General features: G+C 34.7%; 1 protein-coding gene across 1 annotated transcript in view; it reads right to left on the bottom strand.

Moving 5' to 3' along the window:
• TBC1D8B (TBC1 domain family member 8B) overlaps positions 1-24,257 on the bottom strand; it is a 64,810-nt gene that overhangs the window by 32,395 nt on the left and 8,158 nt on the right. The window contains exons 2-9 of the mRNA XM_005594287.5: positions 18,696-18,806; positions 16,450-16,568; positions 15,242-15,467; positions 13,973-14,213; positions 11,200-11,407; positions 10,389-10,556; positions 1,218-1,367; positions 479-629 (exon numbers count right to left, since the gene is read on the bottom strand). Coding sequence (XP_005594344.4) covers positions 479-629; positions 1,218-1,367; positions 10,389-10,556; positions 11,200-11,407; positions 13,973-14,213; positions 15,242-15,467; positions 16,450-16,568; positions 18,696-18,806 — 1,374 coding nt within the window. The remainder of the gene's footprint in view (positions 1-478; positions 630-1,217; positions 1,368-10,388; positions 10,557-11,199; positions 11,408-13,972; positions 14,214-15,241; positions 15,468-16,449; positions 16,569-18,695; positions 18,807-24,257) is intronic.

Raw genomic sequence — 24,257 nt, 5'->3', positions numbered from 1 at the left:
AAGATTATTACATTAACATACAACAGAAGAGGGATAAAATTAAGCTATTATTTCATATATACATAAAGAATTGGATTTCATTTCATTACCTTGATATTTAGCCTTATGCTTAAGTGATTCCTGAGCACAAACAGAAGAGCTTTACACTAGAATCTATGTCAAGCTACTAATTTTATCCAACAGAATACCATTTTCATGAGCTTTTTTCCCCCTTAACTGACTGTTGACACTAGAGATAAAGATTCCCCCATTATACATATCTTGCCTAATAAACTAATCTGCTCAGATGCTGGATGCGTGGATAGATAGGTAAGTTATAGGTAACTACTTACCTTTCTCTCTTTGACTAGTCTGAACTCAAGATGAGTAAGACTTTGTACTAACCATCTTTGTAATTCTTTCGCTTTAGCTTACGGCATAACTCCTAGAAAGGCATAGTTAATATCTGTTAAATAAATAAAGTGAATAAATGCAATACCTGAAAAAAGCATCCAGAGTTCTCCTCTTAAGGTTTCTGGAATCCCTCTTACAACAAGACCTCGAGTCTTTTTGGTTCGAAACATACTAACACCACGCCCACATTCTGCAAAGAGTATTTTCCATGACTGTTCCTTCATTTTTTCTTTCAACTGTAATGACAGAAAAATCAAAACAACTAAATCTAGTGAGAAATTAACTGTAAAATAACTTGCCCACTCTCTTTACCTTGAAACAACATCTATAGAAATTAAGAACATAGAAAACCAAAATCAGCATTCACCCAGGGGTGAAACACTGAATCCTTGTCATCATGAAAATCTTGTAAACTCATGTGAGCACAGCAGCTTTAATTTACTATTTTAATTCTTAGCTAAATTCATATAAAAATGGTAAAAGTGTTATACTTGGGAGGCAAAGCTTTAAACCATCAGTCTCCCCAAATCACGTCTATGTCAGGATTAGAAATCTATGCAAATAAAACCCAATGTCAATAAATATGTACAACTATTATGTATCTGTAAAAATACCCAATGTCCAACTTTTATCTTTTATCTTCATTCCTGATAATAGTCCTTGTGTATAGTGGAACTAAATAAGTTACACAGTAGTACCTGCTGGAAAACTTTTCAAGTCCCAAAAGAAGAATTTTCAGTTGTGTCACCTTCTAGTCTGCTTTTAAAATTTTTACTTTTCACCAACTGTTTCAGCCCATAGGTTTAAATATTTTGTTTTCCTACCATTTTAGAATTAAGAGTCTCCAAATTCTGAGCGTGAAATACCATCATTAAGGCTTCAGTGTTCACAGTTTCACCACATTCCCTCTGACTTGTTGAAGATTGAGCCTCAAAATTATCAGATGGCTCTGTAGACTCAGAACTAATAGCAAGCTGAAAAAGAAAGAATGCAATTATCCCAGATGCATACTTAAGTTTCTGCAAGAAAAATATTCTAATGTTTACTGTCATTTATAAGCCACAATCTATATACATAACAAATATTAAAGCAATATCTCAGAGACATACCTATCAAAATTAGATATGTCAACAACCTGACTTCTAGAATGGCAAGCTCAGAATCTCTATGAACACACTCCCCAACAAAAGCAACAAAATAGTGGCAAAACATTCAAAATAAACCACTTCAGAACACTGGAATTAACCAAAGGCACGCAATAAACTGAAAAGCATCTATTCGAGAAAAGCTAATGAGCCTGAGTAAGACCAGAAGAGTCTGTGGGGCTTTTAACTTTATCTACCTGCCCAAGCTCAGAAATGAAAGCCAGTAGTATGGCAGCCAGTGGATCTTTTGGAGTTTCATTAAAAGCCTTATCCCTAGGGCATAGACAATATTTGACCAAACTTGCAACTCCCTGGAAAATCTCTATTCCCAGGGTGTTGTTATCATTTGATTTTATTCACAGCTCAGCTTGGTGAAAAAACTCTGTTCCCAGGGTATTATAGAAAACAATAGCAATTGGCTGGTGACAACCTAGCTGTCCAAGGCTATGATTTCAGCTAGAGCAAACAAGAGCCTGGCTAAAGATTTAAAAGGAAGACCTGAAAAACCAGATGTGATATGGAATTTTGAAGGGCTGCAACATAGTCTTGGGGATCTAGAAGAATGAATACATGTACAGGGCTGTGAACATGCCTAGGAAAGAAACGGGACAGAAGGCGGCCCCAGTCACTCAACTCTGGCTATCTTTGAAAGCAGGGAAGAAAAGCTAAAGCTGATGTGTAAATTGCCTGAAGTTTGACGTATGCCTTGACACAGATATCCTTGAGAAAAAGGTGGAATATTTGATAGCATAAGGCATTTAAGGAAATCTAACCCATCACTGAATAACCACTAAATTATACTGATTCAGGGGGTGATCCAAGGAAGTCAGGCTTAAAAATAGAAATAAGAACTTAAAAAAGCAACCAATAGAAAGTGTCTTGAGGGGACCCACTTGTTGGATTTCATAAACAAAGACTGTAAAGTAGCTATTATAAATATATTCAAAGAATTAAAACTATGTTTAAAAAAATAAAGTACCCATTAAAAAGTGGGCAAAAGGTCTAAATAGATACCTCACCAAAGAAGATATAAATGGCAAATAATCATATGAAAGAGGTTCAACATCAGATGTCACTGGGTAATTGTGAATTAAAACAACATTACACACCTATTAAAACCCAAAACATTGAAAATACCAATTGCTTATGAGGATGTGTTGATACAGGCATGCAATGTGAAAGAAGCATAAATATATAAACTATACCCCTATGTTTCTTGCATCACTACTCAAAATAGCCAAGATATGAAATCAACCTAAATGTCCACCAACAGATGAATGGATACAGAGAATGTGATAAATTTTTATAATGGAACACTATTCAGCCAAAAAAAGAATGAAACATTTTCATTGGCAGCAACATGGATGAACATGGAGAACATTATGTTAAGTGAAATAAGTCAGGCACAGAAAGATAAATACCATATGTTCTCACTCATATGAAGGAGGTAAAATGTTGAGCTCATAGAAGTATAGAGTGGAATGATGATTATTAGAGGATAGAAAGTATGGGGGGGGGGGTTGTACCATTTTACATTCCCAACAGCAATATATGAGAGTGTCAATTCTTCACTTTCTCCTCAATAGTTATTATCTGTCTCTTTAATTATAGCCACCCTAGTGGGTATGAAATGGTATCTCGTTAGGCTTTTGATTTGCATTTCTGTGTTGACTAATGATATGAAAAATCTTTTAATGTGCTTATTGGCCATTTCTTTATTTTCTTTGGAGAAAAGTCTATTCAAATCCTTTAACCATTTTTAAAATTGGGTTGTTTGCCTTTTATTATTTAGTTGTAAGAGTTCTTCATACATTCTAATTAGAAGTCCCTTACCAGACATATAATTGGCAAATACTTCCTCCATTCTGTGGGTTGTCTTTTCACTTTCTTGATGATACCATTTGTAGCACAAAAGTTTTTAATTTTGATGTAATCCGAATTACCTATTTTTTCTTTAGGGTCACATGCTTTTGGTGTCATATCTATAAACAATCACCTAATTCAAGATCATGAAGATTAACTCCTATGTGTTCTCTGAGAGTTTTATAGTTTCAGCTCTTACATTTCAGTCTTTGATCCATTTTAAGTTAATTTTTGTGTATGCTTTAAGAAAAGAGTACAACATCTTTTGGGGGGTGGGGAGTATGTTGCTATCCATTGTTTTGGCACCATTTGTTGAAAATAGTTCTTTCCCCCATGGAATTAGCTTGGCTTTCTTGTTGAAAATTAACCGACCATAAATGTGAGAATGTATTTCTAGAGTCTCAATTATATTACATTGATCTACATGTCTCCCCTTATGCCAGTATCACAATGTCTTATTTACCATAGCTGTATAATAAGTTTTGAAATTGGAAAGCTTGAGTCTTCCAACTTTGTTTGTCCTCATCAACACTGTTTTAGTTACTCTGAGTCTTTTCTTTTTTCACATAAAACTTTATGAACTCCAAAGTTTTACTTTTAAAACATATCAGTTACCCGGCCTCTATGGATTATAACTACACCAGCTATTGCAAGTTATTACTAGGAGTGGTAAAAAATAAAAGAAAAGAAAGACGAGACTCACTAATTTCATCTCTTAAACTTTAGCAAACCTTAGTAGCTTAAGTAAGATAAAGAATGCCCATGACTGAGGCAGAGGAAAAGTAGCAGCTTAGGGTGGACCAATCCAGTGGTATTTTAGTTTGAAATCCAAGAAGCCAGTACAAGCCCTAGCAGGGCTGGACATTAAGATTGGCTCTGAGTCCCCACCCAAATCTCACCTTGAATTGTAATAATCCCCATGTGTCAAGCATGGGACCAGATGGAGATAACAGAATCAGGGGGATGGTTTACCTCATGCTGTTCTCATGAGTTCTCAAGAGAGCTGATGGTTTTACAGGGGGCTTCCCCCTTCGCTCAGTACTCATTCTCTCTCCTTCCATCCTGTGAACAGGTGCCTTCTACCATGATAGTAAGTTTCCTGAGGCCTTCCCAGCCATGTGGAATTGTGAGTCAATTAAACCTCTTTGCTTTATTACCGAGTCTTCGGTATTTCTTCATAGCAGTGTGAGAACGGACTAATATAGTAAATTGGTACCAGGTAGTGGGGTGCTGCTGTAAAGATATCCAGAAATGTGGAAGCAACTTTGGAACTGGGTAACAGGCAGAGGCTGGAACAGTTTGGAGGGCTCAGAAGAAGACAGAAAGATGTGGGAAAGTTTGGAACTTCCTATAGACTTGTTGAATGGCTTTGACCAAAATGCTGATAGTAATATGGACAATGAAGTCCAGGTTGAGGTGGTCTCAGATGGAGATGAGGAACTTATTGGGAAATGGAGCTTTAGCAAAGAGACTGGTGGCATTTTGCCCCTGCCCTAGAGATCTGTGGAACTTTGAACTTGAGAGAGATAATTTAGGATATCTGGTGGAAGAAATTTCTAAACAGCAAAGTGTTCAAGAGGAAGCAGAGCAAAAAATTTGGAAAACTTGTAGCCTGATGATGTCATGGAAAAGAAAAACTCATTTTCTGGGGAGAAATTCAAGCTGGCCACAGAAATTTGCGTAAGCAACAGGAGCCGAATGTTAATCACCAAATTCGGATGTCTCCAGGACATGCCAGAGACCTTCACGGCAGCCCCTCCCATCACAGGCCTGGAAGCCTAGGAGGGAAAAATGGTTTCATGAGCCTGGCCCAGGGCCCCCCTGCTCTATGCAGCCTTGGGACATGGTGTCCTGCATCCCAACTGCTTCAGCTTCAGCTGTGGCTAAAAGAGGCCAAGGTTCAGTTTGGGCCATTGCTTCAGAGGGTGCAAGCCCCAAGCCTTAGCGGCTTACATGTGGTGTTGGGCTACAGATGCACAGAAGTCACAGGTGCACAGAAGTCAAGAACTGAGGTTTGGAAACCTCTGCCTAGATTGCATATATATGGAAATGCCTGGATGCCCAGGCAGAAGTTTGCTGCAGGGGCAGAGTCCTCATGGGGGGAAACTCTGCTAGAGCAGTATGGAAGGAAAATGTGGGGTCGGAGCCCCCACATAAAGTCCCCATTGGAGCATTGCCTAATGGAGCTATGAAAAGAGGGCCACCATCCTTCAGACCCCAGAATGGTAGATAACATTGACAGCTTGCACCGTGCACCTGGAAAAGCTGCGGGCATTCAACACTAGCCTGTGAAAGCAGCCAGGAGGGGCACTGTACCCTGCAAAGCTACAGGGGTGGAACTGCCCAAGGCTGTGGCAGTCCATCTCTCTCATCAGTGTGACCTGGATATGAGACATGGAGTCAAAGGAGACCATTTCAGGGCTTTATGATTTGGCTGCCCCGCTGGATTTCAGACTTGTATGGGGCCTATAGCCCCTTTGTTTTGGCCAATTTCTCCCAATTGGAACAGTATATTTACCCAATGCCTGTACTTCCATTGTCTCTAGGAAGTAACTAACTTGCTTTTGATTTTACAGGCTCATAGGCAGATGAGACTTGCCTTATCTCAGATGAGCCTTTGGACCTGGACTTTGGGTTAATGCTGGAATGAGTTAAGACTTTAGGGGGCTGTTGGAAGGGCATGATTGTGTTTTGAAATGTGAGGACATGAGATCTGGGAGGGGCCAGGGGTAGAATGATATGGTTTGGCTCTGTGTCCCCACCCAAATCTCACCTTGTAATAATCCCCACATGTCAAGGGCAGGACTGGGTGGAGATAACTGAATCATGGGCAGTTTCTTCCATGCTGTTCTCATGATAGTGAGTGAGTTCTCATGAGATATGATAGTTTTATAAGGGGCTTCCCCCTTTGCTCAGCACTCATCTTCTCTCCTGCCACCCCTGAAGAGGTGCCTTCCACTATGATTGTAAGTTTCCTGAGGCCTACCCAGCCACACAGAACTGTGAATCAATTAAACCTCTTTTCTTTTTTTTTTTTTTTTTTTTTGAGACGGAGTCTTGCTCTGTCACCCAGGCTGGAGTGCAGTGGCCGGATCTCAGCTCACTGCAAGCTCCGCCTCCCGGGTTTACGCCATTCTCCTGCCTCAGCCTCCCGAGTAGCTGGGACTACAGGCGCCCGCCACCTCGCCCGGCTATTTTTTTGTATTTTTTAGTAGAGACGGGGTTTCACCGTGTTAGCCGGGATCGTCTCTCGATCTCCTGACCTCGTGATCCACCCGTCTCGGCCTCCCAAAGTGCTGGGATTACAGGCTTGAGCCACCGCGCCCGGCCTAAACCTCTTTTCTTTATAAATTACCCAGTCTCAGGTATTTCATCATAGCAGCATGAGAACAGATGAATATAGATGGGATTCAAGGAAAGGTAAGGAGGAGTATTCAAATCAATGTGTAAATAAAAGGGTAAGGTAGAAGAAGCCAATAAAGGAAGAATTAATGATTAGAGAGTATAGGTTTCAAATTGCAACAATTCCCTTCTTTTTTTTTTTTTTTTTTTTTAAAAAAATGCTTATTTTGACAAATCACATACTTGACCACTTAATATTTTAAGTTTAGCTGTTTGAATGAGGAGCTACATTTTTGCAAATACAGGTTGGAAAATTCATGGTTGTAGTCTGGATCTCAAGCACAGCACATTCCTTTAGTTTGAATGACTAAATCATCAGTTTATCTATTGTTCTAAACTACAGGAAAAGTATCCCAGAGGGAAAAAAAATAACCTCTTAAGTAATGAAACCCTAAACATAAATTTATAAGAGTGATGACAAGTATGCCAGTCCTATCCATTATTACCTCTTAAGTATTCATAAAGTCATGTTAAAACATTCACCTTCATCAACAGGCAGTAGGTGGTCAGAAAATTTAAAAAATGACAAAAAATAAAATAAAAACCACTTACCTTCAAAGATGGTAGTTTAAAATAACGTTTAAAATTTTGAAGAGTATAATAAAGTAGATTATTCAAGGAACTAAACTTAAATTTTTTGAACATTTTTGCTCTGGCTCTTTTGAGTGGAAAGTTTTACCCATGGTGTTTTATATATGTACTTGGAGATAAATATATATTTCTCTCCATTTGGGTGTTCACACTTATGACAAGTAAATTTGGCACTCATCAGACTTTTAGTGCCTGAGCAAAATCCAATCACATCTAGAAAGCAATATAGATTGTTAACTCTATAGCAGCTATTCTTAATCAGTTTCATTTTTATTTTCTGACATTGATTTTACAATTATCATACGGCTCTAAAAGTGAAGGAAAGACAAAGAAAAGATGAACATTTCTTTATGTGTAAATTTAAATTAGAATACTTCTTAAACTCGGTATAATAAATGGTTACAGAGTTGACCTGTAAAACCAATAATTAAAACAAAAAAATATAAACAAATACTTTTCTCAAATATCAGAAGCTTATCTTAAGTAGGATCCTGTTCATAGTCCACAATTTAATGGGTGTGAATTTCATTTTCAATAGTTTCTGGTTTCCCAACTTAGAAATAAATCTACCCCCACAGCTAAAAATCATTTTCCAAATTTATATTATAGTCATAAGAAACACCTTATTCTTATCAAGGCAAGAAAAAATCAGTCATGTTGGTTAAACTATTATTTGGATCTACATTATCATGTAGGAAACCCATTACTTCTATTTAAAAACTTAGTAAGATAGTCCTGGTTATGAAATTATCTTATTAAGATAATAACTATATTTCATATAGTTAGTAAGTTACTATATGTTTACATGTTCTGTGATAATCTGTAGAAGATACTTATTTTCCCATCTAAAAACTTTAAGGCATGAACTCAATTACTACCTTTCTTGACATTCCATAGTTTCCACAATTCATTCATAATGTAGTTTAAAAGCATAAGGCAACGGATCTTCAGTAGTGCTTTCCATTCTTAGGTCACTTTGCTTAAAACTAACCTAAGAGGGCCCATTTTTCTTTCACTGAGTAGTTTTGAAAAATTACCTTATCTAGCAATAGTTCCTGATTATATGTGTCAATAAAAGTAAAAGATTCATGTATTTTTCCAAGCAGTTTATTAGAATTTTACTAAATCTCTTTATATGCCCAGATTTTAGTATAACTTATTAAAATGTGGAACATTTTAATATATACCTATATAAAAACTTGGATAGAACTGATACTCATGCATAATTTCAATTACTTCTGGTAGGATTTGTTCTTTGTATCATGTCTTTGACATTCTCATAGGAAAAATTTCCTAAAGTACTTCCTGTATTCATATTTAGACTTGTTGAATTAGACTCCTGGAGATTTAAATTAAAAAGTCTTGCTGTTTGTACAAAGTCACCAGGTTTATGAAAATAGAATGCAATTTTTCTCTTTGTTTCAGAATAAGTGTAGTTATAAAAGGATATAGCTATAATTTCTGTTACTTAGAAATCAAATGGAACTAGCTCTTGTTTAAAAAGCTTTCTCTTTACTAATTTTTTACATGTACTATTATTAAAGCTAGATATATACAGATACTAAAATGGGTTAATATTCTTCATCATTGATAAGATAAAAATCTTAAGTGAAAACAATATTATAGCAATTTAAAAATACATATTTCCAAGCAGATACTATACTAGCTGGTATTTTGTACATATATTTATTAAAACCTCTAATAAAGAGTAAGAGAAACTAGAAAACTGTAGAATTCTGATGCATATTTGGAAAGATGGTAAACTCATTTTGAAACAAAATCTTTTCTTGACAACTGCGCATACTCAGCTACTAAAAGCACATGAAAGTTTTAAGGGGAACAGTTACAGCTCTCCAGGTTTTGGAAAAGCAAATTAATTAAAGGAAAAAGAAAGATATGTTGAGCTTTGAAGCTAACACATGGACTGAATGTGAAATAGAACAGAACAAGGAAAACATGATATAAGAAGAATTTGGGAGCACTGGGAGAGAAAACTACTAAGGCTGGTCAGATTTTACTTGTATTCCTGCATCAAACTAAGGAATATCCTGGGTACATACTAAAAGAGAATGAGAGATAATAAAGTTGGGGCAAGAAAAACTCTTGATGGCCAATGTAGAAAATCTGTGTCTGGAATTGAGATGGAAAAAAAATTTAATTACATGTTTTCACTGTGCTTTTTAATTATCAAAAGGAAAATTAATTTTACCAATACTACATTATAATTGACTTAGCGTATTATTTTCAATCTCTACTCTGGAGATAGCAGTAAAAGGCTCTATACTCCAATTCAAATAAAATAATATAGCCAATAAAGACATATTTAGTTTTTCTTTGAATTTTACTTAAAATATAAATAGCTATAATTTGATAAGTTTTATCAATCTATTAAAACATGGGGTTCCTGGACATTGTAAAAGAAAATTCATTTGAATTCGGCCTGTCTGCATTTCCATGAGAGACATATGAAACATCAAAATCCTCCTTATCCTCTCTAATATTTTACTAGTAAACAGATACACTATTATTTTGCTTTTGGCCAGATTATGTAAATAAGGCTGACCTACAAGATATTAAATAAAAGATATCCAGACAGGTTTAAAATTGCTATCTCTTTGCAACAATAAGAGGAGTCCTTTTTCGAGGCCTCACTGAATTCTCAAATATATTTTGATTTCTTAAAAACCAAACTATGTGAAAGTACAAGGTATATTTATATGGTAAACAGCAAATGTAGTAAAAGAAAGATCAAATTATAATAATTTTATAAAGTATGAGTTTCTAAAAATGAATGAGTTTCTAAAAATGAAGTCCTTAATTCTCACTTCTGCTTTAGGATGTGAGTTAGATAATATACTTTCTTAGATTCTATCTTTAAAAAAAAAAAACCTGGACATAAATAGGAAAGGTACTATGAATTCCTTTTGAAGAATGGGCTACACTAAACACACACCTTTTTTTTCAAAATGATTTGATTGCTGTATAATTAATTACCTCTGTGCTAATATCATGATATTGAGCTGAAGCTGCTCCGCATCTGAGCCTGAGTTTTGCCACCAGTTGTTCAAAGTCTTCAACTTCATGGAAGCGAAAAGCTGTTTTTCCTTTGATGCTAATTATGACAGATTTGCTGGAATCATTTGTCTTATCTATAGCTAAGACCTAGGGGGTGAAAAACATAGAGATGAATTAAATTTTCCTTTATTGTTGACACCTTCAAGTAAATTGTGTTTGGCTTACCCTTTTGTGGCCAGAAGTTTTGGTCTATAGGTATGACTTATTAAGAAATTGACTTTGGGTACTAGTTGAACCAATCATACAAGTAACCTCAGTGCAAGTTATTTCACTTCTGAAGAAAAAGGTCTAACATGTATCCTTTAAAAATGACAATACAAATGTAAAACTTCAGTATCAAATGCCAACAATTTATTTCTGACTTACATAAAAGATGTCAATGTTATTTTTTCTGCCAGAGTACATCAAAAGTGATAGTCTAAATTTGGGTATTGATGTCATATATTTTTGAATGATCAAACTTCATTTTGCACTAACCTAAATGCTTATCTTGTTTTTAAATTTTAAAGTTTAAAAATTTTCACTTTCAGTAAGAGCTGTAAGACTTTACTAAATGGAACTGAGACTATCTCAGAAGGTTGTACTCTTATCCTGAAGAATAATTATTTTAAATTACTAAAAGGATATTGCATCTTGAGGTTTTAATAATTTATAGAATTAAAGGACATTTTACTCTGTGGAAGATATCATTTTCAAACTAAAAACTGATATGTAACCAAATTCACATTACCTCTCGTAGTGGAATGATTACACTATACTGATTGCCATCTTGGCTAGCAAAGCAGATATAATTTTCTGAGATGCACATTTTTCCATGAGTATTGAAGTGGCTGAATGGTACCCATAAGAAACATTCATGTTCCTCTTTCAAACTCTCTCCTTTGGGCAGCCTAAAAAAGGCATTAAATTGCTCACTGTGGGCTCTATTTTCCAGATCTCTGTAGGAAAGAAAAAATGGGATGAGGCACAAATGAATTCTCAGAAATGAATTCTAAGGTGTATATATGCCTGTATTGACTAATCTACATACACTGTGAAGCACACAGATTAAACACTAAAAATGCTGTATTTTTCAACAAATTCTGAAATAGAAAAAAATACACTGATTCCTTGCAAACTCCTTTTGTTTGTTCTTTTCTTCCAATTTCATTTTATTAGTAGATTAAAATGCACAAAAGTTAGAGATCATGTAGGTCTTCAAACTATCTCTAAGGGGTGATTTGCTAGAAGACTATTATTATATTATCATATAGGCATAATATGTGACTATGGTTAAAACCAATCCTGGAAGACAACAATGTTCCTATCTGGTTACCAGAAAATCAAGCGAGTTACCCAGTTCAAATAAAATAAAATAATGAAAATTTGTGGCATAAAAATTTATAGGGCAAGAGTAGTCTATTAAAGACAGTATTAAAAATTAAGTGAAGTAAAATTTTAATTGAATGTTTTAAAAAATCTAAAGTAGAAGTATGATAAAATAATACTGCTTGCACTATGTTGGACACAGGATAGGTGTCAGTAAATACAGAGGACTTATTAACTGATAGACAAATGTAGCCTTTGTGTAAAAAGCAATTGCTTTAAATAGTATAATTTTTCTAGAGACACAAAACAATTGCATTAAGTATCAATGCCATCTGGGATAATAAGTAAATAATGCAAGTTCTAATTCAAATCCAACAGCGCTAAAACTAAATTCATTCTTCCTGCATATACTATTTAAATATGTGGTAGTTCATCATGTCTTTCAAAGTACTTCTGATAAACATGAACAGAAAACCACAATCCTGTTAATTTTTACCTCAGTTAAATGGTATTTTTTTCAACCTGGGAAAGCTGATAAAACAAATGAACTGTAATTTGGTGGGTTCACTCTTATTTAAATAAAATAAAGTCCACTTATGTGAATGGAAAGATGTCCATGATCTATGAGGAGAAAAAAAGCAGATTGTAGAACAATGTGTGATGTTCAGACCTATTTTTGCACATATTTTTAAATTCATGCATTAAAAAGCCTAGAAGGATATACACTAAATTTAACTATCATTACTGTGCTTCTGTATTGTTTAAACTATAAAAGTAATATATATTTGTAAAAACAATAAGCAGAGCAATAAAGATATTCCATTTTATAAAAAAGCCATTTGGAGACTAAGTCCCAATACATTACTGTTCTTTTTAACTTACTAGGAAAAAAGATGTAGATATATACAATTTTCAATGGGCTCTCCTAAAAATGCACACAGACAAAAATGGATTTATTATATCTTAATTAAATACAGATTTGGTGATGAATAACTCATTGATAGCCTTTTAGACTATATTTTAATGGAAATAAAATGGCAAAACAGTTTATGTTTATGGTTGCCAGTCAAGGAATGAAATACAAAAACAGATGCCCACCTATAACATAATACAAACAGGATTCTTAATCCTTATAGAATTCTATTTATAAATCATGTGTACTGAGACCTAATTTTGGTAATGAAGTGTAAAAAATTTACCTTGCTGATCTAATTTCCAGAAAAGCAGGGAGGTTTACAAACAAATCCTTATGTATATGAATTTTAGGAATGGTTTAGGAATAGGCAAGAGGAACAACTGTACCCAATCAGGGCTGTGTAGTGATCATACAACCTTCTAGGTCACTTGTTCTGGTCTAGCCATAGGACTGCGGCTTAGGTTCCTCTTATACTTTCCCATATAGTCTACACCGTCATCCTCCTTGCCAGAAGCTGCTTTCACTAGCTATTTCTGGATCCTCTCCTCTCCTTTCCCCCTTTGGCATGTTCATTTTAGTCAACTGTTTAGAATGTTCAGCAGGATAAAAGATATCTGGTCAGTTTCAACAAACCAAATATAATGGCAAACAGACAAGTACTTCTGAAGGGAGGCACTAATAATGATTAACATTTACCTCATATTTTATATTTTACAAAGTGCTTTCACACATATCATGCTCATTTCTCATAAGTGCCCTCTGAGATAGAAATGACAGATAAGGAAACTGAGGTCCTGAGAGATATGACTTATCTAAGGGTTGTTCTACTTTCATTCTAAAGTCCATGCTCCACTGACTCCACGAACTTGCCTCTTCATTTAAAAAAAAGTTTTCTATAAGTTATTTTAAAAAATAAATAACATGTTTAACAATTTCAGACCCAAACTGTCTAGACTATTCATAGAGAAATTTAGAGTTAGACTAAACACACACAAAAATCTCTGCATTTCTAAAAGCATTCCAGGGCAAGTCCTATCTGAATCTCAAGAAATAATTTTCAAACCTAACTTTTATTATTTCTTACAATTAAATTTCATGGAGAGAAGGGTAGTATTTATGCAATGCATATGAATAAACTCACAAACACACACACACCCACAATCAACTCCAAAAAAACCTCTGTCATAAAACATAGAAGAGTTAACTTTTAATGGTAAGCAATACTGTCATTCTTATGGTCAAACAATACTTTGAAAAGTAAAAATTAAGCTTTGAATACCTTTTGGTGATCTGTAGAGGATTATAAAGGACTGGGTCATTATCAAATGTTTCCTTATCAAAAAGTCTTCTAATGGCATAGTTTGCCAGCTGTTCCATAAGAAGGTATGTTTGGTTAATGTGCAAAAACATTGAAAAGTAGTGATTCTCTCCTTGGGAACACACGTGAATACTCTCTGTCAGTATGACATTTGAAGTCTTTTCAAGTTTTGAGACTTCATCCCAGGAGATAATGAGTTTTACTGCAAATAAGAGGTATAAGCAGGTATGATTAAACTCTCATACTGATTTATGTTTATTAATCAGGTCTTCTGAAACAATAGTTAACCCCTTGAAAAATACTATAAACAGCTAAAATAGTTTAGAGTTCCAGATTAGTTAAAAATTTGAAGCATCAACATGAACATGCAAGAATTGGTGATTCCAGGAAGAGATCTAATTTTAAATAATTTCTTTTGAGATAGAGTCTCCCTCTGCTGCTCAGACTGGAGTGAGTTGATGTGATCATGGCTCACTGCAGCCTTGACCTCCCAGGCTCGAGTGATCCTCACATCCCAAGTAGTCCCCCCCGAGTAGCTGGGACTACAGGCATGTGCCACCACGCCCAGCTAATTTAGATTTTTTTTGTTTTGTAGAGACAGGGTCTCACTATATGGCCCAGGTTCATCTTGAACTCCTGGGCTCAAGTGACCCTCCTGCCTTGGCCTCCCAAAGTGCTAGGATTATAGGCATGAGTCACTGTGCCCAATTTAATTTTAAATAATTTTAAAAAAATGATTCTGATTTGATATTTAAATCTATTTATTTATATAATTACATAATTGTATAACTACCAATGTAAAAGCTGTTTGTATGTATGCTATAAATAGTACTGTTTGATTCTTCTTTGTGGCTACAAAGTGAGATGTGGGTCATTAGGTACTATGGCCACTATATTTAAACTGTGTGTTTAAAACAGATTAAAACACAGACTAAAGCAAGTAGGTAGTTTATAACAAGGAATGTAAAGCAGTCATATGCCAGATCATCATCATCATTTAATACTGACTCACTTCCCATGATATGCAAGGCATTCTATATATACTTCTAAAGGTTTTATGTTAAGCAACCAGTCTTAAAAGTGTTCTTTCCCTAGATGAAATAAACTTTTATTATACAGTTTAATTACCTTTAATATCAATCCTATTATTTTATTTACAACCTAACATCATTAGAGTTGATAGGTCAGACAGCAAATTCAAGGCCATAGTAAGCAATAGAAACCACTTACTTTCTGATCCCAACAAAAAAGAATAGAAGCTCAGAAAGTTGGTGCTAAGATAAAGCCAGCCCTGACAAGGAACCCGTCCTTTCCAATAACTGCATGAATAATAGGTCACTAACTTCTCCTTCTCTGGTAAACCAAAACATTTTTCAAATTTCAAAAGGGCTTCTCGAAATTTCTCAGGATCATCTTCTTTTGCAAAACAATGTTTTCCCTCTTCAGCAATTAATCCCTAAAGGAGACAAAATATTTTCCGAAAATTCATCATCACTTACCAACAAAAATATATTTCATACATTCAAATAGTTGATTGAATACAACTGTACAGTCAGCCCTCCATATCCACGGGTTCTTCACCCATGGATTCAACCAGCCAGGTATTGAAAATATTTGGGAAAAAAATTCTACAAAGTTCCAAAAAGTGAAACTTGAATTTGCCATGCACCGAGGACTATGCAGAGTTCACTCAAATGAAGTGATGCATAGGCATTGTATTAGGAATGAGTAGTCTAGAGATGACTTTAGGTATATAGGCAGATGTGCATAGGTTATATGCCAATACTCTGCCCTTTTATATTAGGAGACTTGAGCATCTGTGAATTTTGGTATCTACAGCAGGGGCCAGAACCAATCCCCATGGATACCGAGGGATGACTGTATATATCTATATAGGTACACATGTCATATGTATGTACATAGATAATTCTCTTAGGACAGAGGTAAGCATATTTTCTTCAGTTGTGTACTTAGGTTTTTTTCTGAATGCCTCACAAGGAGCTACTACAAATACAGGTGCTAAATATATTTGTTTGAATGAACAAATGGTTTATTCAACTCAAAACTCAAGAGATATTGAAATAAAAATGCCCCTAAGAGTACTCACAAGGGCGCCAAAGACAAACATTTAATGAAAGGGGAAATAGTAAATCCAGCTCATCAGAAAATATATAAAATTCTGAAAACAATATGTCAGTAATTGGTACCTAAAGAATAACCAGTATGTTTTAGAGAATATTTCAATATCTATCAATCTTCCCCTGTGCTAAAGACTTTACAGTTTTCTTTAGCACACTGATTCTGAAATTCATATGTTTGTTTCTACCAATCCTGAAAGGTGCCAGTGAAACAATGACCTTCCATGCAATCTTTGATCCTCATATACGAGAGTCAAAGATTTTGGTACTCCATCTACGAGCTATATCCATGCCACTTACTCTTATTTTTCCTTGTACAAAATTAGTAATATCTTCATTTGAATCAAATACAGATAAGGTCTTCATAATATTTTGTTCCAACCAATCCCAATGCTTGGTTATTTCTTCTCTGTTGGCTCCTGATTAATAACACAAGAAAATAAAACACTCAAGGAAAACTCCACAACAAAACTGCTCTTGTTATTTAAAAGCTTAGTTTAAAAAGAAATAACATTTTCACTTTAAAAATTGACGGTCATAAAGGAGTAAAATAATTACATTTATTCTCTACTTTATCCCTCTATGTGGGCATGAACAGTATTTCTCATAAATAGAAAGAATAAAACATTTAATGAAAGGGGAGTAAAGTAAATCCAGCTCATGAGAAAATATATAAAATTCTGAAAACAAGATGCTAGTAACTGGTGCCTAAAGAATAACCAGTATCTTTTAAGAAAATATGTAGAGTACCAGAAAATACATAATGCACAATTCAATCCTTGGTCTACAAATAATGCAGTTAGTACTGTGTCTATAATATGTGTGGCTGAAAACAGCATGTATGTGACAGTCCTATGCATGCTAAGTAAATGTAGATCTCAACTGTGACCACTCTACTTATTTCAGAAGCCATGAAACCTTTGCTTAGAGCCACCCCATTCATCAAAAGACCTAGTAAACTTATAGAAATGTCATAAAGGAGGTTAAAAATTCTGTAGCAAGGTTAAATCCATGTGACCCGCTGAATCAGCATTAGGAGGTTTGCAGAGGGTGAGGTTAAACATTATTAGCCCTAGTTGCTTTGGCTTGAAGAATATTTCAGTATTTATCAATCTCCTCCTATCACTCACATACCATTAAAGTCTTCTCAGCACTGTGTATTATATAAATATTCAAAATAAATATGCTGACTTTTTAGTATATTTTATAATATATGGAGACTGGCATATTAAAAAATTTGTTGACATTGCAAATGGTCTATTTCCTACAATTCAATCAGAATTTCATTCATGTTACTAAGTCACCATACCAAGAGTAATAACTGTCTTTAATAAACCACAAATAAAAGCCATGGGGGAAATGTTAAGGCCTTAAGTTTGATTCTTTTGGTATAAGGAAGCTTCATTAGTAGGTAATTACACTATTTCTGCATCAGGTTAATTTGGGGAAATAAGTTATACAATCATCCTTTTTTTTTTTTAAGTAGAAAGGCCTTTTTCTTTTTTTTTTTAAAAAAATAATTTTTACTAACTAGATTTAGAGTTGAGGTTACAGAATTCTTGTGATGTCAGCAGGTACAATGTCAACCTCATTTAGGTTAAACGACATTCAATTTAAGAGGGCCAGGAGGAAAGACTCACTGGCAACACTAAAATAAATTTAGGGGGAAATATAAAAAACAAGCCACACATCCTAAAAAACTAATTGTATGCTATATGTTCACACATATGAATGTTCCAGAAACTCATGTGCTTTTGTTCTGTTTTAAAAAGTATAATATATCTACTTTAGAAGAGAGGGAGATAAGAAGAAAGGCAGTTTTTCAATAGCAAAAGGGCTAGAAATCTGGGATTCTAATTTAGACCAACATTATAATTGCATCATAAAAGGAAGTAAGAAACTGTCAATGCAGCTTTTTAAAAATTTATTTTGACTTGCTTTATTAGAAAGTATTATCCTAATTCCTTTTCTACCCATAATATATATGTTGAAGCATCTGAACCACCCTGGCATGAATGAATATGTAGCATTAACTGTAAGACACTCCTTCATATTTGAAGGATATGATGCTTTTTCTGAGAAGGTGGGAGTGAATAAAAAAGGTTTAATTTTCCAGGCTTATACTTCCTTAGGAGTCAACCTTTATGTTTTGGGTTCACAGATAACTTCAGATTCTTCTCATTGGAGTTATTAGTAATGAAACAATTTATTTCATGGAGAAGTTCCCATCTTCCCAGTAGTTGGATAAAGCAGAAGTTGAAGAAAGGAGTTATGTAGCAGTAACACTGACCAAAATCTGTTCAGAATCAGCCCTGCTAGACCACATGCTTCAGGTCCCTCACACCAATGTATTAAAAAAAAAAAAAACAACTTAATAACTCATATCCTTTAAAAATAAACAAAGGTCTTGCTATTCTCTCAAAGTAAAGTTACACATTTAATTTGTTTTTAAATCTCAAAGCAACTACAGAGTATAAATAAATATGAATACTCAGCTTTGTAGTACCCTTATTTAATTTGAATTATGTTTTAAAAATCATACTCACCACATGCAATTGACAAGTAAACTTGAGAATCTGGCGTCTGGTGTAGGATGCGAAATGGAGCTACTTTAGCAGTAGAGTCTAAGACTGAATCAAGAGTCCCAACCAGAAGCCCTGTTGTAATAGGAAGATTGTTGAAATAAGGACTTTACAAGAGATAAATCAAATCTGTATCACTTCATATAACAAGCTAATAAATTTATTTTAAAACTTTTCTAGTCCAAAGAGTCCTTATAGTGTTTTTTCTTAAAGAAAAAATATATTTGGGATAAAGAGAGATTACAGTATGCCAATGTGAGTAGTATCTGAGAAAATTATCTTTCAATAAAAGAGTTAAGTCAGCTTCAATTGTCCAAATCTCAGAATGTATCTGCAGCACTTAGGTATCTCGCTCATAAGGTTGTATGTATATTAGATAAGAATGTAGAATCTAGTACTATAGACTAACTGGATTTAAATTCTGGCTCTGTCACTTGCTTGTGTCAACTTGAGCAAGTTAAAGTACTTACCCTTTCTGCATCCTCATTTGTAAAATAAGGTTAAAACAGATCTTACTACAAAGGGCTTTTGTAAAGATTAAATGAGTTGTTACATTTAACGCACTTAGAGCAATGCTTAGCACACAGTAAAACACCCAATATTAGCTAATACTATTATTATTTAAGAAAATCTTAGATATTTAAACAAGATAAAACCTTGATTAAATAAAATGCTTCTGTACAGGGATTTTCTTTTCAACAATTCTTAATTCCTCAATTAGGAATTCAAGGCTCTTGATCAATTAGTTCCAGTTTAATAATCTAATTATATTTCCTAGAACAAAGTTCACTGTTTTCTTAAACAACCAGCTAATTTCTCCCATAGGGTCTTTGCTAAGCAATTATCATTTTACCTAGAAATGCTAATGAAGAAAAAAAAAAAGAAATCCTAATGAGAGTCGTCTAGCCCAGTCCAGCTAATCTGAATCCTACATTTTCTTCAAGACCCACTTCCCCTGTGAAATCCTCACTGGCAATCCCAAGCAATAATAATTTCCCTTTTCTCTGAATATTCATAGGACTTAGGTCTATACAGGTTGAGTATCCCTTATATGAAATGCTTGGGACCAGAAGTGTTTCAGATTTCAGATTTTTTCAGGTTTTGGATTAAGTGCGTACACATACCAAGATATCTTGGGGATGAGACCCAGGTCTGAACACAAAACTTATTTGTTTCATATATACCTTATACATATAGCCAGAAGATAATTTTATACAATATTTTAAATAATTTTATGCACAAGTTTTGACTGCATTTTGACTGCAACCTGTCACATGAGGTCAGGTGTGGAAATTTCCCATTTGTGGCATCATGTCAGCAATCAATGTTTTGGATTTTGGAACATTTCAGATTTTTCATTTTCAGATTAGTGATGTTCAACCTGTACTACACAACCTAGTATATATTAGGCTGGTTATTATAACTACTTTCTAAGAGCTTCATGTATATAATTTTTGTCTCTTTATCCAGATTATTTGTCCTCTGAGGAAAATAACCATGTTTTCTATCTCTGTGTTTATATCCATAACTTTCAACATATTGCTGCACAATAAGGATATAGTTTGTTGATTTAACTATAACAATGGGATGGCTGAAATATAAAAATTTACCTTCCTTTTCTGGAAGCTCTGATTGGTTGAGTGTTGGTTTTGCTTTATGAGGCATTTGCCTTTAATTTAGAATACAGATTTTTAAGAAAAATTTAAATCAATTATAAACCAGGCTTTTGGCTCTCTTCCTATTTTTATCCACTTAAAAAGAATTAAGATTTTAAGCAAGGTTTGAATGAGAATACAGATAGGTTGGCAGATGCTCACATCTGCCTCACATCACTTCCTATCACGTTAGGAAGTTACATGCATGGAAGGAGGTAAATTAGAAGAACAGGAGATAAGACAAAGACATAAAGAGAAATTTGGCTTAGCTGAAAGGAAAGGGTAGAAGAGTAGATACAGGAATTGATAAAAAGTAAAAATAGGGGTCACAAATGCAGCATAGTATCAATTAGCAATTTTCAGAGGATTTTGATAGTGAGGGCAAAGTTCAAGAAAGAAGATTTTGGCAATGGCAGTATGTGCAGATTATAGAGGTAAGAAATTATCTGATATGAAAAAAAGTTAGGGTATGAACTGAAGTTTTTAAAAAATAGAAATGAGAAAACTGACAAATATTATGAAAGAGAAAGTATTGGGGAAAAGACAATGGGAATGAGGATGAGGGAAACAGGAAATAATTATGCTTCAACTAATGAGGAGGGAATTACTGATAGGTTTGGGGATAAAAGGGAAAATAATTCTATCACTTTTAGCATTGAAATAGTGACTATGAGAAATTGGAGATTTCGTAAAGTATAAAGGAAGAAAAGTAGAGCTAAAATATGCAGATGGTGTCTTCAGAACTATGTGATTAAAATTACTCAGGAAATGGAGAAGAGGAGAACGTTTTCAATTTGAAGCTAGGAATGTGAAAATACTCAAAAAAAGGATAAAAGAGTACTTGCAAAAGACAACCAAAAGAGCTATCTCTACATTGAAAAACAGAATTAAGTACATAAGTGTGTGTGTATATAAATAAACATAACTTGTCAAATTTGTCAAAATAAAGGAATTACAATTTCAAATGAACGCACTTTATTGAATACAGGATAGCTTTAGCAGATAACAGATAAAAAGATAACTATCTTTTTGAAGATACTGTTTAAAGATTAACGGTGGCTATGTGGATGTGAGAAGAGTAGTCAAAATCACTGGCAAGAAAGGTCACATTTGGCAGCAGAAATGTTCACAAGATTATAAGCGCCTTGTACTATGTAGAAAGAAAATTGCTCAGTTTTTGTAAGTATGAAATCAGGCAGTTAGTATAAAACTATGCAACAAATAATTTGGAAGCTAGTGCTAGACTACATTTGTAGTCACTTGGGGAACTCTTCCAGCTCATTAAGCTGTAATCATCATCAAGTCCCTGCAAGTCATTCAGAAATTAATATGTACCAATTTCTGGGTTCTAAATACTCCCTCCTGGAGTATTTTAAAGTAAATTCTAGACTTGTATCATTTCATCCATGAATAATCCAGTATCTTTTAGTTTATTTTTAAAGGTCCTCAGAGGCCGAGCTTGGTGACTCATGCCTGTAATCCCAGCACTTTGGGAGGCCGAGGCAGGTGAATCACCTGAGGTCAGGAGTTTGAGACCAGCCTGACCAATATGGTGAAGCCCTGTCTCTATTAAAAATACAAAAATTAGCTGGGCGTGGTGGCGGGTGCCTGTAATCCCAGCTACTCAGAAGGTTGAGGTAGGAAAGTCACTTGAAGCTGGGAGGCGGAGGTTGCGCCACTCGGAGTGAGCCAAGATTGTGCACTGCACTCCTGCCTGGGCAACAGAGTGAGACTCATCTCAAAAGTAAATGAATGAATGAATCAATGAATGAATAAATAAATAAATAAAAATAAAAGGTCCTCATTTGAATCTAACATGTGGCCAATATTGAGAACACTGATCTATGGCATTAATTGCCCCTTCCAATATTTAGACACCTGCAAATTTTATAAACATTTCTTTTTTTGCATTAGGTCAATGGTAATGATAAACAGGGCAATGGGCTGAGTGCCAGAGGAAAGACCAGTAAAACAGTCACAGCTTGAAAATGGTACTCATTATCAATGTGCTAGTTTAGTACACAAACTAAAGTGTCCTTTAGTTTGACAAGTGGCTCTTTCTGTTTGTAAACTGGATTGAGGGCACTGTGTAAGTGAATACTGCTCTAGCTGCAGAAGAGTCATGTAATGAACTTCCTAATTACAAACAAGATTTATTTCCATTCTAAGTAAAATGTTCAATTATAATTTTTTTCCATGGTAATGATTACTGAAACCTTACAGTGGATTCTTTATCTTGTCATAAGTTGTCATGCTTACAAAGTCAAACAAGTACACCTTTACTGAACTTAGCTTCATTATATGTTAATAAACAAACTAATTAGTAAACTGCCAATACACTTAGTAGGAAATATATTCAAATAAGAGAAGGTAGTGTGCTCAATAAAGTTTGTGGATTTTCCTGATTCTATTACTTTGCTACCAGATCTAAGTCCTTAAAATGACACTATGAATGCTTATTTTGGAATAATTCAATAGCCACAGCTGGCATTTTGAAAGCTGCCAACTTTATATTAAGAGCTTTGGAAAACAGTTAATAAAAATAATTCTTCTTTGGTCCTGTTTTCCCTCTCCCTGAATTCTTTTAAAGGCACTTACTTGAAAACTGAATATATATATATACACACACACACACATATACACACACACACACACACACACACTCATTTCCTTCCCTAACTGAAATCTATTTTTCATTAAAGGATTTAGAATTTTTTAGGGAAGCAATTGATATAACAAACAACAGATTACAATGCCTTGTGGGAAAAAAAGAATAGATGAATTATTAATCAAACCCAGCTACATTTCTAAAGATTGAGACACAGAAAAATATGAGAATTGGTACTATATTTACAGCCACTTCTTACTCTTCAAGACCTATGCACCAATGCACAAAAAGAGTAACCCTCAGAACAGCAAAGAAATTGCAACACCTGAATTTCTAGGTACAAAGCAGAAAGCAAGTATGATAGCAAATGAATAAACTGGTATACAGTGTAGTACTTTTAAACATTATTTAGAAGAACTAAACCAGGCCCATCATTTTGGTTAGTTTAAAACAAGAGAGCAACTAATACTATAATAATAATCAGAAAATGTGATTACACCTCATTTTATGTGTTTATTTTGAGACAAGGTCTCATTCTGTCGCCCTACCTGGAATGTAGTGATGCAATCTCAGCTCGCTGGAGCCTCCACATCCCTGGCTGAAACAATCTCCCACCACCCCAGCCTTCCATATAGCTGGGACTACAGGCACACACCACCATGTCCTGCTAATTTTGTTTATGTTTTGTAGACATAAGGTCTTACTATGTGGCTGAGGCTGGTCTCCAACTCCTGGGCTCAAGCAATTCTCCTGCCTTGGCCTCCCAAAGTGCTGAGATTACAGACATGGGCCACCATGCCCGGCCCTATACCTTGTTTTAAAACTTCACTTCTTTATAGTGTAGTAAGGGAGGGGGAAAAAAGGGGCAAGTCGCACTGTGTATTCCTCTCCCTCCCTCCCTGGAACATTTTATTCTCTGAAATCAAGCAAAAAATTACCTTTAAAGATCTCTTTGCACAAGAAAGGGCAGCCTTGTAAGAGATTTTGAGAAATAAAGTATGGCCAATGTCATGACTTTTCAGTCTTTTTTTTTTTTTTTCTTCCCCCATTAGAATGAAATATACTTGACAGGAAATATTCGTTTTCTACTTAGGTATGCAGTCAATAATCTTTCTACTGCTACCAAAAAAGGGGGGAGGGGGTTAACACTGATCATCCTTCATTTTTCAAAACCTCCTACAAGGTTGCCCTTTCTCATTCAGAGATGTTTAAAAGTAATTTTTTACTTGATTTCACAGGCACCAAGATGTTCCAGGGAGGGAG

The sequence above is a fragment of the Macaca fascicularis genome, chromosome X, assembly GCF_037993035.2.
Source record: "Macaca fascicularis isolate 582-1 chromosome X, T2T-MFA8v1.1".
Classification (NCBI taxonomy): Eukaryota; Metazoa; Chordata; class Mammalia; order Primates; family Cercopithecidae; genus Macaca; species Macaca fascicularis.
This window is presented reverse-complemented; position numbering and strand designations above follow the sequence as displayed.